This window comes from Copidosoma floridanum, unplaced genomic scaffold (genome assembly GCF_036245765.1).
Source record: "Copidosoma floridanum isolate Cflo_tuat_1 unplaced genomic scaffold, Cflo_Japanese_pri ptg000030l, whole genome shotgun sequence".
Classification (NCBI taxonomy): Eukaryota; Metazoa; Arthropoda; class Insecta; order Hymenoptera; family Encyrtidae; genus Copidosoma; species Copidosoma floridanum.
The window spans coordinates 4,526,501-4,550,340 of NW_028321907.1; the positions used below are offsets into that span (position 1 = coordinate 4,526,501).

Below are 23,840 nucleotides of genomic sequence, written 5' to 3' on the forward strand. Positions count from 1 at the left end.
AAAGGAGCAGCAGTACTTAACGTGTGCGGTGTTTTTATCGTCAAGACGAGATTATAAGTGCGCGAAACTAGGCTCGGGCGCATTAGTCTCGCTGATTCCCCCCCCCCCCCACCACCGGATCGGGATGCAAAGTACAGTTGGTCGGACTACTTTGCCGATCTCGATGATTCGGCAGAAGGGGTTCCGCATGCAAAAACTTTTTTTTTTGTTTTTTTGTTTTTTTTTCATTTCATTCGTCCGTCCACAGTCATATTTCAAAAGCTTGTATCTGCGTTGCGCGATCGGTACCATCGCGAGCGAGATACTTGCCGATACTTATCGTTTGGGCTGCTGTGTAATATGAACTTGACGAATCGCTGGATGAACAATAGGTGGGCCCTTGAACTTACATACTAAATGCTAAGGTGGATGTCGGATGGTAGAAATTCTCGGAAAAAAATGTGTGCTCTGTACACTACCGATATTCGTGAAAAACGTAATTTTCACGCAATATATATGAATACGAAAAATGAGAGAGAAAAAAAATCTTATTCCCCCCGAAAGAGCCAATCGTCGCACGGTTGAAATATTTTTCGTCTCCAAACTCGATCCCATATAGATGTCGAGTGCTCAAACAAAAAGATCGCTTGCGAAATGGAGCTGTTGGTTATACATACCTATACATACGCGTCAGTGGGGAGGGGGGGAAGAGGAAAAAGAAGGAGGAGGATCGGGTCGCGCTAAAAAGGCGCGCGTCTCTGTTTGCCGAGCTCTCCCGCGGCAAAAATCTGCTCCCTCCCTTTTGGCTGTAACGTGGGTTTTCTGTAACGCTTTCGAGAGAAGGGGAGGCTCCTCGAACGCCGGGGAGGGTCTATATATGTATCGGCAACGGGAGGCAGGAGGGAAAATCCGATCGCGTCGTCGTCGATGCCGGCTTGGTGATTTTTCGAGCGAGCGAGCGACGAGAGGCTATACGCGTCTTCTTTTTTCTCTTCTCGGGACACTTACGGCTGTTGGTGCTGCTGGTGGTGGTTGTAGTGCGCTCGGAGTGATAGATCCGGTGGTGCCGGCGGTTTTTGTTGTTACCGTTACGGGAGTTTTGCCGCTTTTGTGTGCTTCTGTTTCAGGTATAATATTTTTTCTTCACGTATTTTGCACTCTATGTGTGATGTACTTGGTTATTGGTTTTTGGTGTGGGTTTTCTTTTTTATTCATCCTATCAAAAAGTAATACCTTCGCAAGTATAATTTAATGTCAAGAAAAATCGATTCGGGTATTTCGAACAGTTTCACTTTCCATTTGGAACTATGCCAATCTGAAGTGCTGTTTTTTTTTTTTTTTTTTTTTAACAGAGAAATCATAAACTTTTTTTCTACGGCAAGTAACATAAACATTAAAATTCGTCGACTTTTAATTTCAGGAAAATATTACAAACACGATATAAATATTATTAATTTTGGGTTTGAAACTCTATATTAATAATTTTTGTTCAAATTTTTCAATTTTCTAAAATTTATGTTTTCGCTATTTGCGTGAATCAAAATTGTTTTTTAAAGTTTGTTTCTCATCCACTTTAACGATTAAAAACTTTTAGTTTTGAAATCAATGAAAAAAAGTCCTGAATTAAAAAAAAAAAATTTAACAAAATAAAGTACATTTAAATATTTGAAATTCATAATTATCGATGAAAGTGTGAAAAAGATAGTCAGCCGCCTTTTTTCTAATTGAATTAATCGTAAAAATCATATCCCCGTTCATGCGCTATTTTTTAAAACAGCTATACATAATTTACACTTAAATTTTATCGATATCACTTTTTCCAGATTATCTTCCGCTTATTTTAATCCCTCGTCCATCATTTATACAATTTTCTCGTCTACCGTTGAACCGATAATAATTATGGAGCAATTATAAAATATGCACCGCATTTTATCAATAAATCTTTCTCCAGGAATAATCCATCCAGTCGTAAAAAAAAATTCGCGCTCATACCTCGAGCGTGTACGTAGGGAATGCAACGTCGGAGCACACAACTACCGCATTATTTTTGCGCTCGACTCGCGCGAAAACAAAAGCGATGTTATCGTCGAAGAAACCGACTATTTTTACAATCTCGTAACGGAGGGAAAAAAAAATCCTTTTTGGTCTATTAACTCATAATGATAGCAGCCGTGCATGCGGTAGTAAAGCCAAACGCGGCGTATACACATATAGGTAAGGCTCGAAATGAAAAGTCGAGCGGCTTGGTTGGGATAATAATAATTGCAGCTTCGAAATGTTTACGCTTCCGCTCCGGCGGCCAAAACGCATAAAGACGGAAGAAAAACACCGAGTGAAAGCGTTCCTACTGCCGTGCATTAGACCATTATTTTACTCTCGATTTTTCACGCGGCTCAGGCAAATTATACGCCGCGCGCACTGCCGGCTCGAGAGCAGATGAGGCGAGTGTTTGCGGTCGACTTCTCCTCCTGATCATACTCGCAATTTGCATACACGCGTTTTGCACATTGGCTTTGAGATGTCCACGTGCAAAGCGAAGCATTTGCTCAAACTTGATTTTCTTTTTTGTGGTCGCTCGCGCAAGTACCAGTTGATTAATTAAAATTTCAAATCGAAAGTAAAAACGCGCTACTCCTCTCGATTGAGCGCTCGTTTGCTCGCGTCACGAGCGACTTGACTGAGTAAAATAAGTTTTTCTTCCTCTTTTTTTTTCTTTTTTCTTTCTTGGAAACGTCAACAGAGTCTGGAGCTAATATCCACGCGACAATTAAAAGTATTAATCTTCTCTCGATTATAATGGACCAAAGCGCTAGAGTTGAAAAATATTACACCGTTTTAAAAACAATAGGACGAAAACCCAAGCTTTCTCTTCTCCACACCACCACAAAGCGCGAGCCATCAATGGGTAACGTTGCAAACGTATGAATCTTAAATTATCGGGCCATCCTCGTTATTTTCTCTGATTAAGTGTGCCGACGAAAAAAAAAAAAAAGAAATAGCCTCTTACCAAGGAAGTTAAATAAGACAGATGGATCGGCCGCAGGTGACGTCTCGCATTATTGGAATCGATGCGTATACATATAATCAGGTTCATCGGAAGAGCGTACACGGCAAAGGACCGAACGAGGAGGAAAAAAAAGGAAAAAAATTGTCGTCCGACTTTCTCTTGCCCGAATTTTCGAGTGTACCGTGTATTGACCTTGACGGTGGGTCCACGCGAGCGGTGGGGATAAAGGACAGCGTAGGGGCGTATTGTAACGACGCACACGCAGGGAAGCCATTAACTGTATAAATTTTTCACCGGCAGCATCAGAGCAGAGAGCCAGTGTCACGGTCAAGGAGGTGGTGCTCCCATGTATAGATATATAATACTCCTTACCTCCTTTGCCTCTCTTGGCTCTTGCGGTTTGCGTATAGTGGTTGCGGCCGTACACGCGGGATATAATATCGGCGGCGCGCCGGTAAGCACGTACCATTCGAATTCGCGAGCTGCTCGAGGACTCAGCGTCAAAGACGGTGGCTCTTTTTTTTCCCGTTTTGTTGGTTGACAGATTTTTTTAAACATTTTTTTCTTATTTCACTAGTGGTTTTTCGTGCGGTAATAGCTGAAGGCGTGATTGGTAAGCGGCTCTTTCCGGAAGTGGTTTTTCCAGAGTGTCCGTGAGTATACATTGAGTTTTGTCTCGCACTTTAATCTTTATATTATTTTTTTTTTTTCAAAAGTCATTGAAACTACGTCTGACTAAACCAAAAAAAGTACAGTGGCATCCCGAATCGCTCCTTAAATATTCAAAGGCACTCATAGCATCCATAAAAAATTTTCCGTCCCGCTGTATCGATTAGCTTTTCCAAAAACGTTGTAATGAATATTCAAGCCGGGGTACACTTTACCAACCATGCCATCGGAGCCAATTTAAAAATTTAGCCGGTCAAATGGCTCCGAGTGCAGTGTCCGTGAACGCAATTAATAAAACAAAAAAAGTCCCGCTCACCATCCGGACGAGCGTCTCCTTTTTTCCCACCCTTTCAGCACTAGGACTCTCTTTCACCCCGTTTGTAATTCAAACGCGTGACAACATCGATCCTCCCTTTCTAAATCGCTACACCTTTTTTTCACGTAACGCGTGTCAGCACGTGGCATACACTCGTCAAATTTACGGATGACCTTCGTATAGTGAAATTTAAAAACCAGCATCATCCTGGGCACAAAAGGATCTCCGGGCAAATATCTCGTTAGCGAGAAAAGAGCAAACAAAAACTCACCCTCGCGGGCGGCGAACCGTAAAACCGGAAAAGTATTCGCGCCCGTGACCCGCATACCCCTACACGACGTTTCCGTACTTTTGTATATTTATATTATGTTACGTGTACTTACGCGACAACAAACGAGCAGATAACACTTGAGGGCTTGCAGGAGTTGCTAAGCAAATATTTCAATTTCGTTGTTTTTTTCCGAGGAAATGCGTGAAATTTTTAAATCATCGATCCCAGATATTTGGCAGAAAACGAGCTCGCACCTGAATGAAAAAAAAAAAGAGACATCCCGTGTGCCCCGTTATCTCGCGCTATTATAAACGAGTCGAGCACGGCGAGAGAAAGGAGGCCGAGAGCCGAAGGAGGAGGACGCCCAAAAACGAGCGCATCTCGTTGCTGATGCTGCTGGAGCTGACCCGCATAAAAAAGTCAGTCTCGCGTGTGTGTGTGCTTCTCTCGAGACGGCGGGTGGGAAGGGCTGCCTTTATGGTCACTGTGCACCGGAATGCCGAGGGAGAAAAAAAAACAAAAAAAAAAAACAACAACACACAGAAAGAGATAAATTAGCACGCGGTGGATGCCCTGGCAGCTGGCAACGGAGGACAATGGGCGTATAATAATTGCAGCGTCGATCTAATTGCCAGCGTGTCGACGTGTGCGCCACGGAAAAATGAGGTCGCGAAAAAAAAAAACGGCTTGATATTTGAATTTCGCCGTCTGCCGGGACGCGATTGCTGACCCCTGGGTCTGCGCTGCCGGGGGGAGATTGAGTTTCAATTTCGCGTGCTGTATTAGGCGGGGCCGGGTGGAAGCGCTGCCGGGCTCTTTTTAATTTGGTTAAGAAACTTGGCTTCTGGGTCATGTTTGTCCGCGGGGAAACTTTTTGCCGCTGGCTTTCATTTAGGGAATTAAAGAACGCTGGGCAGGACTTTTTTTTTGTTTTATTTTTGGAGCCCAAGGGAGGAAAAGAGGAGGCTCATACGATTTAAACTTCCCTTGTATTTTTCATTCGTCTCCTCGGGGACGGAGTGCAGGTGTGTAAAGTTCGACTTGGTTGCATGCGAAGCTTATGCCGATTTATTAGATACAACTGATCCACAAAAGTAACCCATGTTATTGAACGACCCCAACTAATGACTTGTTTGTCATGGAATTACAAAAAAATACCACATCATACCATGAGGACGATTTATTATACTCATATGACCAACTGTAAGGATGAATACTGACGTTTTACACTAGCATTTTGTAAATAATTGCCGTACGCAGGTACGTCTCATTTGAATGCAACTTTTCATCCAAACTGGTTTTGATTTTATTTTCTTTTTGTATTACTTTTAATTTTTAAATTACTAAAATCGTGCAAATTATTGACGAGACAGAGTCAAGTAGTTTATTGTACGCAACGGTAAAAAATATTAGGCACCGTAAATTACGAAAAATAGTACAGAGAACCGTAAGTATATATGCATAAGCGCATAATCAGTCGGTCATTCTCCTGCCCCTGTATAATACTACTAATTGGACTCCCCTATAGAGCGAGTACACCTATATAATGTACTCGGGCGAAATATCATACGAGAACACCTCCTCTAAATGCAAAATTTAGTCACTACCAGCACGGACCTGTAAAAGAGCGCTGATTACCGCACAGTAGCCCTTCCGCGTATGGAATATCAGGCGCACGTAGCGTATGGGTTACCGAAAAATAATACCTTTGTACGCGTCGCTATAGTAGGGGCTCGTAGCTTCATGGTGCAGTCAGGCGGTGTATACCCAAAGTTTTGATTTCACCCTACAGATCCCACAGCGAGAGATGCTTCCATCAAACGCGCGGAAGTGATGCAAATTAGAGTCCAGCCAAGCGCGCGTTCATACAGATTTTTCGCACAAGCAATCATGAAACTCAATTTTTCCGTGACGGGGGGTACATCAAATGCTGATGCAAGAAAAGTACCTGCTGTACCTACGTTACAGTCCCGCGATGGCAATGAAAAATGGAGCCTTTTGATTCCACCCGGCGCATATCCTTACCGTTTCCCGATACTATAAGACGTAAATCACAAGGTGAAAATTCTCATGATCACTGATCTAAATGAAAGGTTTCAATGCTACGACAACGAACACGCATAGAGAGAGAGAAAGAGACGGTGATCTAGAGATTGATTGTCCCACAACGTAACACCAACGGTACACGTTGTACCCGACAAAAGCAGCCCGTCAAGCCTCCAAGCTCCACTTATCCGACCTCGATTCCGCGAACGAGCGATGAGGCGTCTTCAGCCCCCCTCCCGCAGTTTATGATCCATCACGAGGAAGCCCGAGGAGCTTCAAGCTCGTATTGTACTCGCACAAGACGCCGAGAGAGAACCTCTTATCAAGTGGGTCTCGCTGTAGCCCATACTCGGATGTTTATACCCACGTATTATCATACCCGTGGTGCCTCGTCGCCGAGGATGGAAGGGATAACGCGTATATACACGGTTGTTTTCTCTCCGAAAGGATTATATATTTTTTTTCCACTCCAGGCGCGTGTGAAAGTAAATTGCACGCCCGAGTTGGCCGGAATCACTTCGAGTAGTGGATGGAAACAAGCGGACGATGCACACAAAGGCGCGGTCAGTTGTGTGTTTCCGCGAGCCGGTAACGCCCGACTGAGTTTTAATCGCCGAAACTACATCCTCGTAGGTACTCTAATTTTGCGCTGCACGAGGAGCGAGGGAGAAACGCAGAGGTCGAAGACTTTTTACGCGCTATAACGAGAGTCGCTATCCGATACACGTAGGCACAACTTTCCAGGATGTGTTTCTGGGTTGTAGGTACATCGTCGTCTCTCGCTGCCGGAAGCCATCAACTTTGGTTATCAATCACCTCGACCCCTCCCCCCCCTCCCGACGTTAATGGAGAAATAAAACCGCAAATCGTCGGCGGTGAATGGTGTATATGTACGGGCTGTAAAGTCGCAAGACGCGAGAATTTTTCCGGCTTGCATTCTAAGGATCGTCCGTTTGGCTCTTGGCTACGGTTGGGCGTATGTTGGATTTCAAGCATTTGCATCGGTGTTTCACGCGTATATCGTCGGGACATCAAACAAAAGAGTCGCGCTAAAAACTCTCGGCAAAAAAAAGCCGATTCTTGCGAAATCCTCGGACGTAATGTTGTTTGTACTCTCTCGTGCGAGCGCGACAAAGGAAGTGTTACTCATTTTGTACGAGCGTTGACACTTTTGCGTGTTTGGAATTTAATATTCATGAGGGAAGAGCATTGGATTTTTTGGCTTGAATTTTCGATGCTTGCTTCTGCCGAGTGCACGATACCATAATTGGGTGCAGGGTTGTTTTCACAAAGCGAGCTTTATTCGGTTCGAAGCGCGCCCTGATGACCCTAATGGTGTTGATTATAAGACAGTAGAGCTTGTGTGGACGATACTCATTTAAATAAAAAATTGTTACGTCGGTGGTACGCAACTCTTTTAAACCGCAAACATGTTCTTTAATCGCTATTAAGAATAATAGTTTTGTGACATAGAAAACGTCAAATGTACATGTTGACGTATGGAGGGTCGTATTTTTTTATTACAATTTTCGTAATGGAAAAACTTTCAAATATAGCGCTAGACATCGTTTGATAATTAATTTTGCTGTATGACGTCTCAAAATTATTTTAAAAAGCAAGAAAAAAACTAAAAAACATTCAAGTGCAAGTCGAGCAAAGATCTCAATCACCTAATATTGTTTCTGCAGTTGAAATAACACTGCGTTAATATTCCAAGAGCCATTATCATAATGAAACTAGGGGAAGGGGTGGGGAGAAGCGCCGCGATGCACTTTAGCGCGAGAAACTAATCTCGCAGTTGGTGGAACTGCCGTAAATCAAAATTGCAATACTTTCTCCTGGCGAGCCGAGCAACGCGAAATAAGAAAGGCATTCGTGAATGTATACATACATGTATGTACGTAAGATACAGCATACACTGGAGAGAAACGCATTTACGTATGTTTTGTCGCGTAAAAGGTGTATACACACACAATATGTGCGCAACATACGTAATTTCACGGTATCCTCGTAAGAAGGATTGGTCGTAAAAGTTTGGAAGGAAAAAAAAAAATTTACAACTCGTGAGTGAAATTCGCTTAAAAGTTGAGCAATGCCCGCTCACCAAGCGCTGCCCCAAACTAAAATTTATCGAACGTAAAAGCAAAAGAAAAGAGTTTTTTGGGTCTCACGCGCAAATACATCTTGTTTTACTTTGATCTACTCACATGTATCAGGTAGATTTGGGCTTCGCTTTTTTTTTGTTAGACAATACAGGCGAGAGTGTCAGACTTACCTGAAACAGAAAACAAAAATATGGTCAATGATAGATTACCAACATGTTATCAAAATGTATAAAAGAAAAGAATGTAGGTATACATAAAAAAATGCGCAAACTCATTGATATAAACACTTATTATATAGTATTTCAACTCCAAGTATTATTTTTCCCGGTGCCGATGACACGCGCGCGTGTCACGTCAGACACCTCGCACTTTCTTTATAATTAGTGTCACGCCACGGCGCTTAAATTAAACCTCTCCACCCCCCCTCCTTAACTTCCAACGTCGACGACGACGCCATGGGTGTGCACTAAATTTACCAAATTACTCGTTGTTGTTGTTTCGCGTGTGCTCCTCGTTACGCGCATTTCGCGATAACAATTATCCAGTTGCGCCTCTCCACTTCTGCTCCACGGCTTTTGTTTATTACAGCCGACTGGATAAATAACGTGATTTCATTTTGCTGTGATATGGCGTGGAAGAAAAAATAAATTAAGGACAAGGAGGGCACAAATTAATTGGGGCAGTTGAGGATTTTTTCAGCACATTAATCATTCGAAGACTCTCGGCGAGTATAATTGTATACAGGCTCGCAGTGTCTCAAAATTAGTTTACTACCGTAAAAAAAAAAAAAAAAAAAAAAAAAAAAAAAAAAAAAAAAAAGATTAACAACAGTCGAGTGGTTACTTCAGTTACCATCATCTTGTCACTTTGGTGAATTAGGTACATTATAATTTGTAAGATGAAAAAAAAAAACAGCGACGAGTTATCAAGTAATAACGATAAAACCTTCATTTGGGTGTAAAAGATTGAGATAATTTATTTTTTACGCAAAAACCGGGGGATGAAGACGACGAATTTGTTCCACCAAAGAGGACCATAAAAAAGGAGGGTATGGTCCCAAACAGCCCCACGGTCGAGTTATTAAATCTCCACGCACGGTTGCGCGCACGCGCCACAAATTCAATCCAGCATCGGTTCAACGTCCGCGGACGTGTGCGCGCGTAATCTCTCAAACGCTCCTGGATGCTGTCTCCTCTCTCGCGTGGTGATTATCATCGCGTTCGTATCTGTTGCGGTGGGTGGCGGTGGTGCGCTTAATTGAAATTTATAAGCGCCACGCGCCGACACTTTCATTAGCGCGGGTTGGTATGTATATACGTGCCGGGGAACTTTTAATCGCTTCGCCGTGCGAGCGATACCACCGGCGTTAAGGCAACTCGATACGCGTATTCTCTTACCGTGTACGCGGTAGTTGCGCGAGTTTGTTTTTTGGAGTAATTTATGTTTACGGGACGAGTTTCGCGAGGACTCTTTTTTTTTTTTTTTTTGTTTATCGCTGTTCTTGGAGGTACTGGGATCGCTATTTTTGCCCCATTCGAGGAGCTTTTTGATCAAATTCATCCTCTGTACTTTTTTGAGATAATTTTTTGTTGAAACTTTTAGCTTATCGAGTTGTTGAACCTTAAAAGCTTAAAAAAAAAAAAAAAATAAAGTGCCTTTTCAGATTTTTCTTTGCGAGTAGGGATCGCTTCGCTAAAATAATCGAAAATCTGTGATCTAAAGTTGCCTTTGTAAAGAGGATGGTTAATTAGAACTCCAGACTAGATCAAGAATAAAATTTTTGATCTAGCTAATCTTATATTGAGTATACGTATCTTTGTTTTCACACTAGAGCGTGATTTTTTACATTCTCACAGACTTTATGAGAGAGAAAAAAATTTGCAGGGATCCGTCTGTTCGCTCTTTGTAAATTGACAGTTCACACGATAGTGTTATAGGGAAAGCCTTCTTAATAATACAACTTTTTATCTCACACTTCATTGAAAAAGTCAAATAAATGTGTGGACTCAAGGAATTTTTTTTTTAATATTGACGAAATCGGTTCTTTGGCTGTGATAGCAAAGAAATCGTGATACTTTAACAAAAGTATGCTAAGTACAAAAGTTGTAAATTAAAACAAATTTCTTTTGTTACAGTTAAATTTTTCTCTGTAATGTTTTCCTATTGCTTCAAATGACGAAAATTGTTTTAACTTGTCAAAAAAAATTTTTCAAACAGTTACTCACTTTTTAGGTACCATGTACTTTAACTCTTTACTTTCGGTAGTATCTGTCGTGCCTGCCATGCAAAAGCACAGTTTTTCTCATTACTCAATTTATTCAATTAATTTCTCACTTGCTAATCATCACACTCATTTGTAAAAAAAACTGTTCAATAATGTCTTTGATAAAGATAAAAAAAAAAAAAAAAAAAATTTTAAAAGCCACACACATTTTCATGATACAGTCAGTTCCATGCATACGTATATTTCAAGTCCTCGAATTTCCTCCTCTCGAGTGAAAAGATATCGATGAGCCATCGACGATCGAGTACTCGTGAATTAAATCATTAAAAATTCATACACGCAAAGGAAGATCGTTACACAGGCAAAAGATAGGCAGAAAAAAAAAAAAATTCGTAGCTCGTTTCATCCGTGTCATGTATCGACTTCCGATATAAAATTTCTTTGCCCACCTAAGCAGAATTCATGCCGCACAGTAAAAGCCGCTTATATACGCTTTCCACCCCCTCCGCACGTGTATCATTTATTTTTGTTCCCTCGTCGAAAAACCTCTCCGCTTTTTCCATGCAGCAAAAAGAAAGCAGGGGGGCTCTTCTTGTATTTTGCAATTCATCATCGATACCTACGCGCAACTACTTTACTCTATACCGGTTGCACGAGCGATCGTAAACCTTTTCTTTACCGCTTCGCCCCTCCCATCGGCTCTGCCCACTTTGACCCACTTTTGCAGTGGAGATTGTGTACACACACGCATGCACTGTGGGCCAATCTCACTAATCGATCGTCCATTGAGTTTTCGTTTGAAATCATTTTACTCGGTTTGTTGGTTTTGCAAAAATTATGAGGTTTCTGGATGTTTGCAAAGTCACAGCTTAATTTTTAATATCAATAACTGAAAACGCCGTTGCTGTGCATGAATCGTACGGCCAATCTGTATGGTATTGTTGGATCAAGAATAATTTAAAAAAATTTTTCTGCAAGATTAAAATAAAAAAAGAAATTTTACAACGAAATTCATACAGGTAGAACAAAAGAAATATCGTATAAAGTTTTGTGTACTCAAATACTCATGCAAATTATATCTCAAGCTATATGAACATTCGTAGTTTGGTACACACAATATTATGGTTGGAAAATGTTATGAACAATCGAAGCGTTAATTTTTCATTCCTCATCACTTGCTTTGAAAGACAAACGAGTATTCATGAAAAGAAAAGCAAGAAAAAAAAAAATTTTAGCTCAAAATCTCAAAGCTCCACGTCCACCCTATGGTCGTTCATCGACGTGGGAAACAAAAAAAAAAAAAAAAGTCCTCAACCACCCCTGCACCCCCCCCAAACTGACGTCAATAATCCGTATAGGAAACGCGCACCATGGAGTGGTAAGGGAAGCTCGCCCGGTTATTCATTCTTTTCAATATCAACGCCGGTTGAAAATCCTTTTATCCGCACCGGGGGGAGCGAGCGATCGTCAACTGCGCCGAGTCCGAATGGGAAAGCGGAAGCAAGAGAGGGGGGATCCTCCTTGTCGTCGCTTTAGATAAAAGCCAGATAAATTCAGGGTGGCCCTGGCTATCGCACACTCGCCGTATACACATTCGAGGATCAGGGGTGGGATAGAGGAGCTCGAGCCTCCTGATGTAATCGAGGGGGGTTGCGTCATCGATCAGGGAAACGGGGTCGCACGTACGCATATATATATATATATATTGTATGTAGAGATCCTTGAGAATATACTCTCATGTATGTACGTATACCTACGAGACGTAAATCGCTGGAACACGATTGTTTTGCGCTCTACGAGCACATAATGTGTAAGCTTGGGAATATATATCTCCCCCCTCCCCCATCGTTATCGGGGGATGGAAAAAAAGGGAGTCTCCGGTGGACGAGGATGAGCACCAGGTGAGCACCGAGGTGTACTCGCAAATTTATCACCAAGAGGGAAATTTTCCGCTCCAGTTGGGCTCAGAGATTGCAGTGCTGTTGGGTGTGTATACACGTGCGTCGGCAGAACGAGGGAGCGAGTGTGTTTTGTTTCACGCGTGCGTCCGCGAGTGGAGCAAATTGGCGAATGATTGCGAACCGAGAGAGCGCGGGTGATCGGAATCGGGCGCTGATTGGTGCTTGTTGATGCTGCTTCAATTTTTTTTCTTTTCCAACACTAAGACCGGAACTCAAGTTTTTTCCGGATGACCGTGCGATACCTCGTAGGACTTCAAATGCAGCGGCTTTTCGCACTACCTCGAGGGTACAAGTTTTCCCCCCCGTCAGAATGGAGCGACGAGTCCCCTTTTCCGAGAAATCTACTTTTCATCCCTCGGTCGCTCGATGTACGTATAAATAATACGTCGCACCCCCGATGCGCTGGACGTTGAAAATTCATTGAACCGTAATTAATGTAATACAGTTGCATTGTGTCACCTGCCCCCTTTTCCCCTTTGCTCCGTGTCAAAGTTTCGCTTCTGTGTGGGGAAAAAAAAAAAAAAAATTAAATCGATTTTCACCTCGTTACTCCAACAGAACCGAGGGTACAATGGAACCCCCGGGGGGAGGATATAAAAATTAGGTCGCAGAAATTAAGTACCGAAGGGCTTCTCTACCCACCGAACCAATGAAAAATTCGCTTCGGAGGGCTTTTTTTTTTTTATCCATCCCCTTGCGTTATTGCCACCCCGGCTTCTTTCGAAATTGCTCAAGAGAGAAATTTTTTAAAGACACCCTATATATACATGTGTGCTAGTGAATGTAATTCCCGCACACCGTCTGAGAACGGGTACGTCGCGTCACGGCCGTTAGCGTATATAATAACTGACGGTAATTACAAATGCTTGATGCGGTGACGCGTGCAATACAGTAATGCCAAGGGGGACTCGGCTGTAAATTTTTACGATGGCTCGTCTGATGCATAGGTATGTATATGATTGTATGATTCGTGTTCCAGGCCACAATGTACAGCTCAACGGTGACGCAGTACGAGGAGCCGCGAAAAGACAAGATCGAGAAGATCGAAGAGATCGAAAAGTCCGACGAGGAGCCAACGCAGCTGCCATGTAAGGAGGACGGCGAGCAGCCCCTCATATGGCTGAACATCATCGGTATCGCCGTACTACACGTGTTGGCCCTGTACGCCTTCATTTTCCACTATAACTTGGCCAAGTGGCAGACGTGGGTGTTCAGTAAGTCCAGGGTGTTTTTTTTTTTTTTTTTTTTTGACTTTTCACAACACTTGAAATCGCTGTATCTTCGTAAATAATGCAGATATAGCGAAAAGTAACTCATTCCGTGATCTCTCTCTCATCAACGTGAACGCAGTATTTCATTAAAAAAGTAGGTGTAACCTATATCGCGTATCAATCGAATGATGGGCATTTTTAAAATTTTATTTTCATTATAAAAGCTACTTGACAAGATGATTTTTCTTTGAATTCACTCGCGCACGTAATCGCAGGACACACTCCGTCGATGGGCCCATCGTCCACTCGATCCCACGCCCACCGATTCAATCGCGCGTACCTCATTTTTCCGAGGAAACGCCAGCGTGACCGAGCACCGGAGCATCTTTTCTAAAGAATATTACGTCTTCGGGCGGTTTGCACAATGACCCACCCGAGCGGCTGATGGTTACTCGGACACGCGTATTTTGTATTCCACCATCGATATTGCCTTTTGCGTTCCTATTCCTCGAAGAGGTACATACACGCATTTATATGCCGTACATACCGTGATCGCTACCCATCCATCCGAGGACGAGAATAAGGGGGGGAAGCCGAGCTCTCGCGTTTCATGGACTCGCTCTGGCAGGTACATACCTACGTACGATATCGACGACTTTGCGGGTCCTCGGACGATTGTTCCCTTCTTTCTTTCTTTCGCGCGCGTGTGTTATTTTATCAGGTGACAGGGGGGGAAAAGGAAAAAGACAAGAGGCTGCTATTTTCATGCAAAATTTTCCGCGAAGGGGGGGAGGGCTTTTTTTCCAGAGTTCAGTTTCGCAGAGCTCCGGGAGAATATACGCACTTTTGCGGCTCTATATTTATATTTTTGCATCAGTGTATAGGGTGACGAAGAAAAAGAACGAGAGAGCACAAGTTGATTGTCGGCAATTTGACGGGAAGTTATTTTTTGCGAGAGTTTTTCATTTTTTTCCTCCACGGCCCACGTTGGGTACGCAATCTCACCTGCGAGAGGGGAAATTGAATTTTCGCGCTATTGCTGCCTGTAGCCGTATATATATATATATATATATATATATATATATATATACGTGAGCTGCGAAATGAAAAGCAAGTGCGAAAGAAATTTTCGACGATGTATTTTGCCCTTCATCGACACAGGGGTTGGTACAGCGAGTACAGGCGCCTGTATTCTTCAGTTTCGATTTTTAATGCACCTTACGGAGTTTTTCTCGTCCGTATACTTTCTTCCAAGGGGAAAAGGAAGGAAAAAAAAAAATTGAGCATCTCGTGCGGTTTAAAGTCGATCGGTAAATCTCCGGCGACGCGCTCGGAAATTCTCGCGAAATAGGCCTGTCAAACCAAACGAACGGCCCGTGAGATCACGTATATATCTCGTTTTCCAACCGTACACTCGACGCGCGAAAAGACGTAAACGCGCACCTGCCGAGCACCGATTTACTACCCACCAGGTATACAGGTTTTTATTGCTCGTCAACTTTAACGCGTCTGCAACTTTTGCCGGGGCTCCTACACGTGTACCGGTGCCCTATATATTAAACGCGTGTCTCGCACTTTTACATCGCGCGGGAAGGAGAGCACTCGAGCGACCCTCCCCGGTAACAGTCCTTGTTGGGTCGTATATATGCGCTGCTGAGGAAAAAGCTTTTGAAAATTTACTGGGACACTGCAAGTTAAGGATACACGTGTGTTCTATTTCTCTCACTCGCTTTAATTTGAATTAAAATTAAATCAATTTCGAAGATCTCGAAGATACTTTTCCAGACTTTTTGATTTTCTCAAAAGACTGTCTTGTCTCTTTGAAGCCCCCAGACGTAGGAGCAGATTTTCATATTTGACGACCGAGTCCTCTCTATCGCGTCAAAAATTATTTATGAAAACGGGCTTGTGATTGTGAAAGTCCTTCCTCCATTTAACCAAACAATGAGGGTGTTCTGTAAATAATCACTCACAGCGGCAAAGATATCCCAAGAAGCGGGTATCGACAAACTTTAATGAAGTAGGTACGCGACTCGAGTCATCCCGATAGGCATCGCCAACACAAAGGCCACCCTTCCCCTCCGATCCTTACCTCCCATTGTAAGCCGGTGCATGGTCTGGTGAAAGGAATTCGCTGACGATGCATTTTTGTGCTCGTACCGTGTAAGGGTGTGTTTATCACCCTTTGGGGCTATAAAAAATTTCTCCGCTCGGAAAGTACTTCTATGTGGCTATAAAAAGATTCTTATCCGCCGGCATCTTTTCTTTTCCCACGTATCGGGAGGCCCTTTGTACGAAAAAAATCAAGAGATACGATTGGCAAAATGTCACGGATGTTAATATTAATACTAATCAACGCTACGAAGATTGATAAATTAAAGTAGGAGAGTTAATTTGCATGTAAGCGAGAAAGGGTAATAATGTTTTGGAATTACAGGCTCGGCTTGGGGTATAACCGCAGGAGTCGGTATCACGGCGGGACTGCATCGTCTGTGGGCCCATCGAAGTTACTCCGCCAAGTTGCCGCTGAGGATATTACTGGCAGTCTTGTACTGCATGGCCGGCCAGGTAAGAAACTCCAATTACTCCTATGCCCTCCATCGGGAAGTTTGCTCGCTCTCGTTAATGCGTATCCATTAGGGGCTTGGGAGTAGAGCGTGGGTGTATCTAATATTATAGAGCTTTAGCCGTATCGTAGCTCGATGCGGCCAAAGGTGATGGTGTTAGCTGTAGGGATGCGGTCGCGATGGAGAGTTGGGTTCGGCATATTATATACCGTTGGGATGGAGTTTAGCGAAAAATTTACAGCTTGGATTATTCCATCCAATCGAAGAAAATCTTCTTTTTTTTTCTCTAAATGCTTTTCCCTCAACGAATTTATGAACATAAACTGAATAACATGCCACGTTTTTCGAGCTTTTCCGAGCTTTCAGTTTTTATTGATGTTAGTTAGAGTAATGGTTTGCTAAAATGTGAGAATCAACTTGCGTCATACGGATATTAGAGGAAAATGGAAAAGATTCTTCGAGTTTACCGCAAAATACATCAAAAAGCTCGAAAAGGCTCAAAAAAGCCTGTTACTCTTTACTTGTTTCAAGATAAAAAATTTTTCTGTACAGAAGCAAAATGATCGATTGCAACGAAACATAGAGGGTTGCGTACCATTTCCCAAAATTCGATAGATCTACGGTAGACCGAAAAAAAGGTCATCGATAATTCAGCGCTTTTGTGCAAACATCCATGTACACCCGTACCTATCTCGGTACCACCAAGCCCCATACCGACTCGAGTTTCTCTCCGATTTGCCGTCGATGCGAAACACGTCATCTTATACGTACGGAAATACGCCTATACACGTTCGCAGTAGCGCGATCGAACAGAGCTTCTTCTTCTTTACTTCCTCTCCCTCCACAACGTATAGAAAAAACAAAAAAAAAAAAAAAAAACAAAACAAAAAAAAAACAGAGGGAAGAAAAACTACGATTCGAGACCAGCAGCACCGGCATCGAGTATACTGTTTGTATAACATACACTACAGCTGTAGGAAGCCTTAAATCGAAAACTAGCCACTTCTCGACGACGCGCCCTAGATATCCTCCGACCCAGACTCGAGAGCTACCCACCCTTAGGCCCACATCGTACGGGCAGACAATTTTTCCATCTCCCAGGCAAGCCCATCCCCCTGAAATTGTGCTCTTGTTTGTTTTTAAATTTTCACGCAGGAGCTTTTGTTCTTGGTAACTGAACCAGGAAGGTTTGCCGGTCTCTCGTTGGTTTGTTTATCTCCAAGAAAAGAGAGACAGTGAAAAAAAACCTTGAGCTTAATTCTTTCCAACCGTCGGTGAGCTTTTCAAGGACCGGCGAGGAGAAAACAAAGGTGGATTATAAGCTATGCGGCATTTCCTCTCCACTGTTGGGAAAATTAATTTCGCGACAATATTTTCGAAAGGGGATGCTTTTTTACAACAATGAGCCGAGATATTCGTGGGCTTTATTTTTCGAGCGAATCATGTTGTTGCGGTAAGTGCCTGCCCGACGAAATCGCGAGCCTCTCAGTGGCGAGTTTTTACTTTGTTCTGCGGTTTTGCTTGTGCCGATTTTTCTTTTTATTTACTTTTTTTTTTTTTCCTTATTGAGACGAGATTTACAAAGTTTGTTTTTGCGCGATGACTTGTAAAATAATTTTTCTTTCACATCACCGTTGCCACGTACGATAAAATTTTACAACCACAAGTGCGTTCCGTAGGAGTTTTCGAGTAATTTCGTTAAATATTTATGGAGTACGATTAGTTGGAAATTTAATTATGGGGCTTTTGAATATTACAGTATACGTGCACTTTGTTTCAATCTTGGTTTGTTCGTGTGCACTCGTAATCTTGTTACTTTTCATTAGACGAAGTTAGGAGTAATCCAAGCCATTTCGAAATTTTAATCACAACTCGAAAGCCGAGATATAGCGAGCCATTTTTACGTAATACAACTTTGTTTTAAAATTGAAAAAAATTGTTTCTACGTACACACAACCCTTTAATCAGAGGTGGTTTAATTACGTAATTTTTTTTTTTTTTTTTTTTTTAATGCCTACTTGTATAAAGCAAACATGGTTTAATCGGTCAAGCAATCTGTTAAGTTCTACATATTTAAAATAAAGCTTCTGGAGAAAAAATATTAACTACAAATTGATTTTTTTTATCTCAAATAAATAGAAACTGTCAGTGATGGTAATTTAAATAATAATAATTGAAATGCGCAAATCACCTCTACTCAGTAATATATTTTTCAACAGCATCGACTGCAGCAGTAAATAAACAATACACTTATTATGCCAACGAGGAGTTTGTTATGTACACTTGAGAGTTATAACTACGAACCCTCATAGCTATGGTACTTCCCCCGATAAAAAAAAAAGAAAAGAAAACAAAGCCCACATACCCACGCCCCATTAATTGAAATAATCCACCATCTCAAACTTTCAATTGTTCGTTTTTCGTTGAGCGCACTAGCAGCACTCGCTCAGAACGGCAAGGCAAACGCAGTGTACATACACATAACGTAGCTGTCGAACCGCTCGAGCCACTGTAAAGCTCTTAAATTTCAGTCCTCAGCTCTTAAAAAAAAGTCCCTGTACGCCTCTTTTGAGAATTAGTTCACCAAACTAAAATAAAAAAAGAAGAAGAGACAAAGCAAATGCAATTCCCTTGTTTTTAAAAGCACCTCCGCGAAACACTCGGGTGTCCCAAATACACTCTCAAATGTATACATTTACACTCTCGAGCAATTGTCCTCTATTGCAGTAGCTTCGCGCGATCGTAGGAAATCCCCTCGGATAAAAAAAAAGAAAAAAAAAAAGTGGGAAACCGCTCGCGAAAACGGAGAAACAAGAAAAATCGCACAGATGGAGCATTTTAAGGGATGGTGGGGGGGGGGGAGGAAGTCAGTTTCGCGCTACAGCAGCAGCTTAACGACCGTCGAATCTTAACGAAGCCAACGCCGATCTCCCGTTGTTCTCCCTTCCACCTGCGGTTCTCCGAGAGCTTGCTCTCTCTGTTTACTCTTTTTCCTCGGGGCTCGATACTTCTGCTGATAGCCTCGTTTACTCGAAGGAGCCGGCAAGTAGGTTGTTTTTCGAGACCACCGGCAGTAAACAGCAACGCTGGTGCAAAAAGATATCCGCCTTTCAAAGAGTGAGAGAGAGAGAGAGAAGTAACATTCAAATGGACCTCGGAGAGTGCACCACCGCCTTTTTTACAGCCCCCCCCCACCCCTTGCTGCTTCTACGATTATGCGGTGCGATTTAGATCCCGCTAAGGTCTGTCTGGTAATTTTTGCTTCCACTTCCTCGCGCGTATACACTTGGGCGAGAATTCCAGCTGAATTGGGCTTGGAGAATTTGACTCCGATTCCGTTTAATTTTATGCGGTGATACTGAGAAAGGAAGAGTACCCCACCCTCTTTCAACCACTACTTTTTCTTCCTCCCGTTTTCATCAGAGTTTCATCGGAATTTCTGATACTCAATCTATTGGCTAAAATTACCAAAGCAAACATTTATCTCAAGTGTGGGGTTTATTAATTTTTCACCGATTCAACGTTCACCCATTTCCACGAGAAAAAATGATTTCGAGTATTCAGCAAGAAAAAATAATATTCAGCCATTGGTACTTTTTGGATACATACTGTCATTTCCAATTAATCTGCAATCAGAGCGTTTCCAAGTCACTAACATCACACTTTTTCAATAAAGTTGTTGCTCGAGTTTGAGTAACTTTTCGAGAGTTAATCTATCCTACTTCGCTTTCCTTTGACTAATTAAAACCCTCTGTATAACCGACCTTATATAAAAAAAACACATAGATAGAAAGAAAAATTATATGAACCGCACGTGCTCCCTCGAGTTGTCGATATATATATATAAATGGAATTGAGAATATCAGAAAACAGTGGGGAAGGGAAGATCGAGGGCCTCGGGTGTACGACAGCAGTACTGGGGAAAATAAAGAAAAAGAAGAGCGAAGCTATGGGAGACACGTCGATGTGTATAAAAAACAGCTGATAGATAGATAGGATGGATGGATAGATATACACAAGAATAGGAGCAAAATACCACACGAGTGCTCGAACGAGTCGTATGAAAGCGATGCGAGAGGGAGGATGAAAGGGGAAGAAAAAGAAGGCGAGAATCGAGTGTTATCGCTTCGTTCTGCTGCTTCGGGTATCGGAAATAGCAATGGAGCGCCGGCCGATCGAGTGCCGTATACACTCGTGTATATCAGGGGGCGCATATCCTGTAAATCGAGATCCGGCGCGATTACACCTTCTTCTTCGGGATAGGAAACAAATATCCCTCCCCCACCCTCTATACCCCACCCTCAAGAGTTTGTACGTTGGATGTGTGTGTGTACGGCTTCGAGTGCTCCCGCCTGAAATTTAGGACGCTATCTACCGGCCGTAGATACGCCTACGATGGCCCCGTAATTGCCGCGAGATCGAAATGCTACACGATGGATACTCTCGGATTGGCTGTGGATAAATGTTGGTACGGCTTTTCTCCCTTTGTGTACATGTACACTATGTTTTACTAAAATACTGATGGGAGTAACATTTATTGATTTTCTCTCGTTACGAATAATTTCATGAAAAGAAGAAGTTGTGATGAGAGAATAGAAGGGAAACAAAAATGGAACGTGTGTGTTGGAAAAAACAAAAATAAAAACAAAACAAAAATAGAAGATGAGAGCAATGGTATACAGGAAGCCATTCTCAGAAGTAATATAAGGAATAGGAGAAATTCCAAAGTTCGCGCGGGAACGCCGTAATGACCGAATAGTCGAGCAAAATAAGCAAAGTTCCGGGATGCATAGTACCGAGGGAAGTTTCTAAAGAGAGCCGTAACGCGCGCGTGAAGAAAAGAGGGAGAGCTTTCAAGCAAGTGGTGACGAAAGCTTTGTTGTTTTGCAGACGCACTTCTACAAGTGGATCAGGGACCACAGGACCCACCACAAGGTGTGTATGGCTCTCTTTTTGTGCAAGTAAGAATAAACCTCGTAAAAGATCATGCCTTACATTTATATAATCAAAAAATACTACAGTTCACAGACAGCGCAGCCGATCCGCACGACGCCAACCGCGGCTTCTTCTTCTCCCACGTCGGCTGGCTGATGATGAAGCGTCATCCTGCTGTCATAAAGTACGGTAAAAAGATCGACATGAGCGACATCGAGGCTGATCCTGTTATATGCTTCTTCGACAAGTGAGTAGATATTAATTTTCATTTTAATTTAACTTACACTAACTACGTCTGACTATTTTTGGGTTTTACTACGTGCATTCTCAGAAATAATTTTTGTATATTTTTTGTTATATTTCTAATTATGTTTATTACAGATAAATGAGTCATATTGGATGTACATTTTCCTTTGAATTTAAATGGCAATCACTGTGGCTGACTATTTACGGGTCTTACTACTTTCAAACAAAAAAATAATTTTTGTAATTTTCTGTGATGGTCCTACTTACGATTGTAAGATACGTGTTATGTTGCATGTACGTTTTCCTTTGAATTTAAATGACAATCGCTACGGCTGACTACTCACGGGTTTTACTACTTGTAAGCAGGAAAATAATTTTTTTCCATTTTCTTTGATATTTCTACCCATGATTGTAACACATAAGTAGATTTTGTTAGATGTACGTTTTATTTTAAATTTAAATTACAATCGCTATGTCTGACTATTTACGGGTTTGACTACTTGTAAGATGAAAAATAATTTTTGTACATTATCTGTGATAATCCTGGGTATTGTTGGCTGTACATTTCTTTGTAACTTGAACGTACAATTGCAATGTCTGACCATAACTGGGTTTCACTACTTGTATGCCGAAAAATACTGTTTGTTTCCTATGAGTAATGCTACCAATGGCTGTGAATATCGAAAATACGTAAATTTTTTATTTAAAGTACAAAAATCAAACCCGTTCGTGCTGTATCTAATTACATGGAGGTCACGAATAATCACCGATGGACATAGATACTAATTCACATTCCTATACACACTTACTCTTTCTGAGCCGATTTTCAATCGATTGATTGCAGGTACTACGAGTGGATAATGTGCACGCTGGCGTTCGTCGTACCGACCCTTATCCCGGTTTACTTTTGGAACGAGAGCTGGTATATCGCCACGCACGCTGTTATAATACGCTACGTCTGGCTCCTCAACGCAACCTTTCTCGTCAACAGCTTCGCCCACATGTGGGGAAATAAACCTTACAACAAGTAAGTGTACAGTGGCACATTCGCGTGGGTAACCCAGTTTTAGCTTGACACGCGCATCACTTATTCAATATTTGAAGTTCCGGGGGTGCAGGGACGCGAGGTAGTTTTGTAGCTGGAATTACGAGTCTCTTTTATTTTTGAGTCGAGTGTCAGGGAGAACTCTTCATGTGAGAAATGACAGCTACGAGTGTACCACGAACGTGTGTACGTACGTTACGTAATGTCACATCTCGCGAAAGAGAGAAAAATATCAATCCCCTTTCCCCGGAATAACAGTGTGTGTATAAGTAAAAAAAAAAAAAAAAAAAAACTTGTTTACTTGTACAGGAGTTTTAAATCGACGGAGAATGCGACAGTGTCGTTCTTTGCCTTGGGCGAGGGCTGGCACAACTACCATCACTCCTTCCCCTGGGACTACAAGGCAGCCGAGCTCGGCAGCTACGGGCTCAACCCGAGCACGGCGTTTATCGAACTGATGGCTAAAATCGGCTGGGCCTACGATCTCAAGACACCGAGCAAGGAGCTCGTCGAGAAAGTCTGCCTCGGCAAGGGCGACGGCACTGCCAGCAAGTGGGGTAACGACTACCACAGCAAGCAGCACCAGAAGCTTCATTGACGGCGGACCCATTTTTTTTTTTACTTTGGTGCGAGATAGTGGCTTCGTTTTCTTTTTTTTTTCCATTGTAGTGTATATAGTAGTTGAGAGGGTCGCGGTTTTCTTTTCTGGTTCTAAATCGTACTAAATTGAAGTAACTCCTTGACGGAGTATTTTGCGTTTCCATTGGACGCGTAGTTAAGTACGCCCAAAGTCAAAAAAAAAAAAAAAAAAAATGCTTCGTTAATTGTTTTATGCTTGTTTTTTTTTAAGAAAGTTACCAAATACTGCGAGGCGATAGATTTTGTAATGCATACTTACATTGTAATTTCACAAATCATAGTTACGCATCGACAATTATTTTGTATACGACTTGCATTAAATTATACTAATACCTTTTTACCATTGACTTAAACTGTTAGAAATCTGTATACCACCGAGAGTATACATTATTTAACGATAAATCGGTATATCCAAAAACAATGTATTGGACGAAAAAATCAAAGTACATCAATGTAATTTATTAATAGTCTATAAGTTGTACGTACGATGTTGGAGCATATTTATAAGAGAATATACGTTTCCGTATAGAAAAGAAAAAGTTGACATCAAAGCTTGATTTTTCCCATTCACGACCTTTCACTTACTTTTCCGTGTGGAAGATATCCCAGTCGAAACTTT

General features: G+C 42.1%; 2 protein-coding genes across 5 annotated transcripts in view; one reads left to right on the top strand and one right to left on the bottom strand.

Moving 5' to 3' along the window:
• Fstl5 (follistatin-like 5) overlaps positions 1-23,840 on the bottom strand; it is a 152,232-nt gene that overhangs the window by 99,587 nt on the left and 28,805 nt on the right. The window lies entirely within an intron of this gene.
• On the top strand, positions 874-23,760 carry LOC106640156 (acyl-CoA Delta(11) desaturase). 2 transcript variants are annotated; one of them, XM_014354093.2, is made up of 7 exons: positions 874-1,106; positions 13,558-13,792; positions 16,227-16,357; positions 21,247-21,291; positions 21,378-21,538; positions 22,382-22,564; positions 22,892-23,760. In XM_014354093.2, exons 2-7 carry the CDS (start codon positions 13,564-13,566, stop codon positions 23,178-23,180), a joined length of 1,038 nt encoding a protein of 345 aa, XP_014209579.2. In that variant the 5' UTR covers positions 874-1,106; positions 13,558-13,563; the 3' UTR covers positions 23,181-23,760. The 2 variants fall into 2 exon arrangements, with proteins under 2 accessions (XP_014209579.2, XP_014209580.2); XM_014354094.3 differs by lacking the exon at positions 874-1,106 and adding an exon at positions 3,315-3,639.

Bases quoted from the DNA above. Each gene is read 5' to 3' on its own strand.
- LOC106640156 (XM_014354093.2), top strand. From the start codon at position 13,564: ATGTACAGCTCAACGGTGACGCAGTACGAGGAGCCGCGAAAAGACAAG. The intron at 13,793-16,226 runs GTAAGTCCAGGG...TTGGAATTACAG, and splicing joins GTGGCAGACGTGGGTGTTCA to GCTCGGCTTGGGGTATAACC. The intron at 21,539-22,381 runs GTGAGTAGATAT...GATTGATTGCAG, and splicing joins GTTATATGCTTCTTCGACAA to GTACTACGAGTGGATAATGT.